Source organism: Hipposideros armiger, unplaced genomic scaffold (assembly GCF_001890085.2).
Source record: "Hipposideros armiger isolate ML-2016 unplaced genomic scaffold, ASM189008v1 scaffold_22, whole genome shotgun sequence".
NCBI lineage: Eukaryota > Metazoa > Chordata > Mammalia > Chiroptera > Hipposideridae > Hipposideros > Hipposideros armiger.
The window spans coordinates 542,488-543,558 of NW_017731372.1; the positions used below are offsets into that span (position 1 = coordinate 542,488).

The 1,071-nt window shown below is 37.3% G+C and overlaps 1 protein-coding gene across 1 annotated transcript in view; it reads left to right on the forward strand.

Moving 5' to 3' along the window:
• NPL (N-acetylneuraminate pyruvate lyase) overlaps window positions 1-1,071 on the forward strand; it is a 32,841-nt gene that overhangs the window by 26,373 nt on the left and 5,397 nt on the right. The window contains exon 11 of the mRNA XM_019635442.1: window positions 1,019-1,058. Coding sequence (XP_019490987.1) covers window positions 1,019-1,058 — 40 coding nt within the window. The remainder of the gene's footprint in view (window positions 1-1,018; window positions 1,059-1,071) is intronic.

The window sequence follows — 1,071 nt, forward strand, 5'->3', positions numbered from 1 at the left end:
CATCTCTTAATGAGATAAGTGGGAGCTGTGTTTTATGAATCAGTTAATGAATTCATGGGTGAATATTACTTAATGCTAAGGTGAGTGAGAGTTCAGAATCAATACTATTTTTGGTTTTCATTTTTGAAGAAATTAGTGCTGTGGAACTCTGTACATATAAATTAGTAGGTACAAATAGAAGAAAGTTCGTTATAGCAATGTTACTCAATTCTTTTTGAGTCCTATGCCAAAAATCAGAATGCATGATCATTTAATGATTTTCAGCTGACAACCTGAATAGCAACATTAAAAGCAGTGTTGAAAGCAAAAAAAAATGAACACCCTATGATTTTTTTAAAGGACCTGTTATCCATTAAGAGGAATCACTCTGTCACTCTCTTTGTCGATGCCAATGCCAACATTTTGATTTGCTCCTTTATTTGGTTCCCAGAGGTGCCCCAGGGCAATGAGATGGGAGGAATGTCTTTGTTTTTTCAAAAATGGGAGAAGAAAGACTGTGAAAGGGGAAATAAAAAAGGACAGCCTGTAACCTCCATTATGTGCGATTTCTTATTATGATCAATTTTAGAAAATAGCACTTATGGAAGTTGAGGATCTAGAAATGTATCCCCATAAATCTTAGCCTTAGCCAAGTGCCCCTTAGATATCTTGGAAAGTACCCCAGAGGTTAGCCTACGCCCGGTTTGAAAATGACGCCACTAGCTGATATATTTACTTCACGTGAACTAGATGGAGAAAGGGTGCCTTCCCTTTCTTAACTCTCTGTTGTACAATTCTATCACTGGAGTTTCTTTTCTGTACGGGTCCATTTTATAAAGCTCGTGTGGCTGAAATGATCCTACCTTACCCTGGATGGCTCTCACCCATCCTTACTGACCTGTGTTTCTCCACTCTGACGGACCTTCAGAAAACTAAGGTGTGTGGGCTTTTTAGTTTGGGATTTCTGTAATTTGACCTCTAAATTCTTTAAATTGTTATCACAGTAATACTGACTATAGATTTGTTTGTTCCTTTCCAGTTTTGTATTCAGAGATTTATCAACTTTGTGGTCAAACTAGGTAAGTTTCCTGC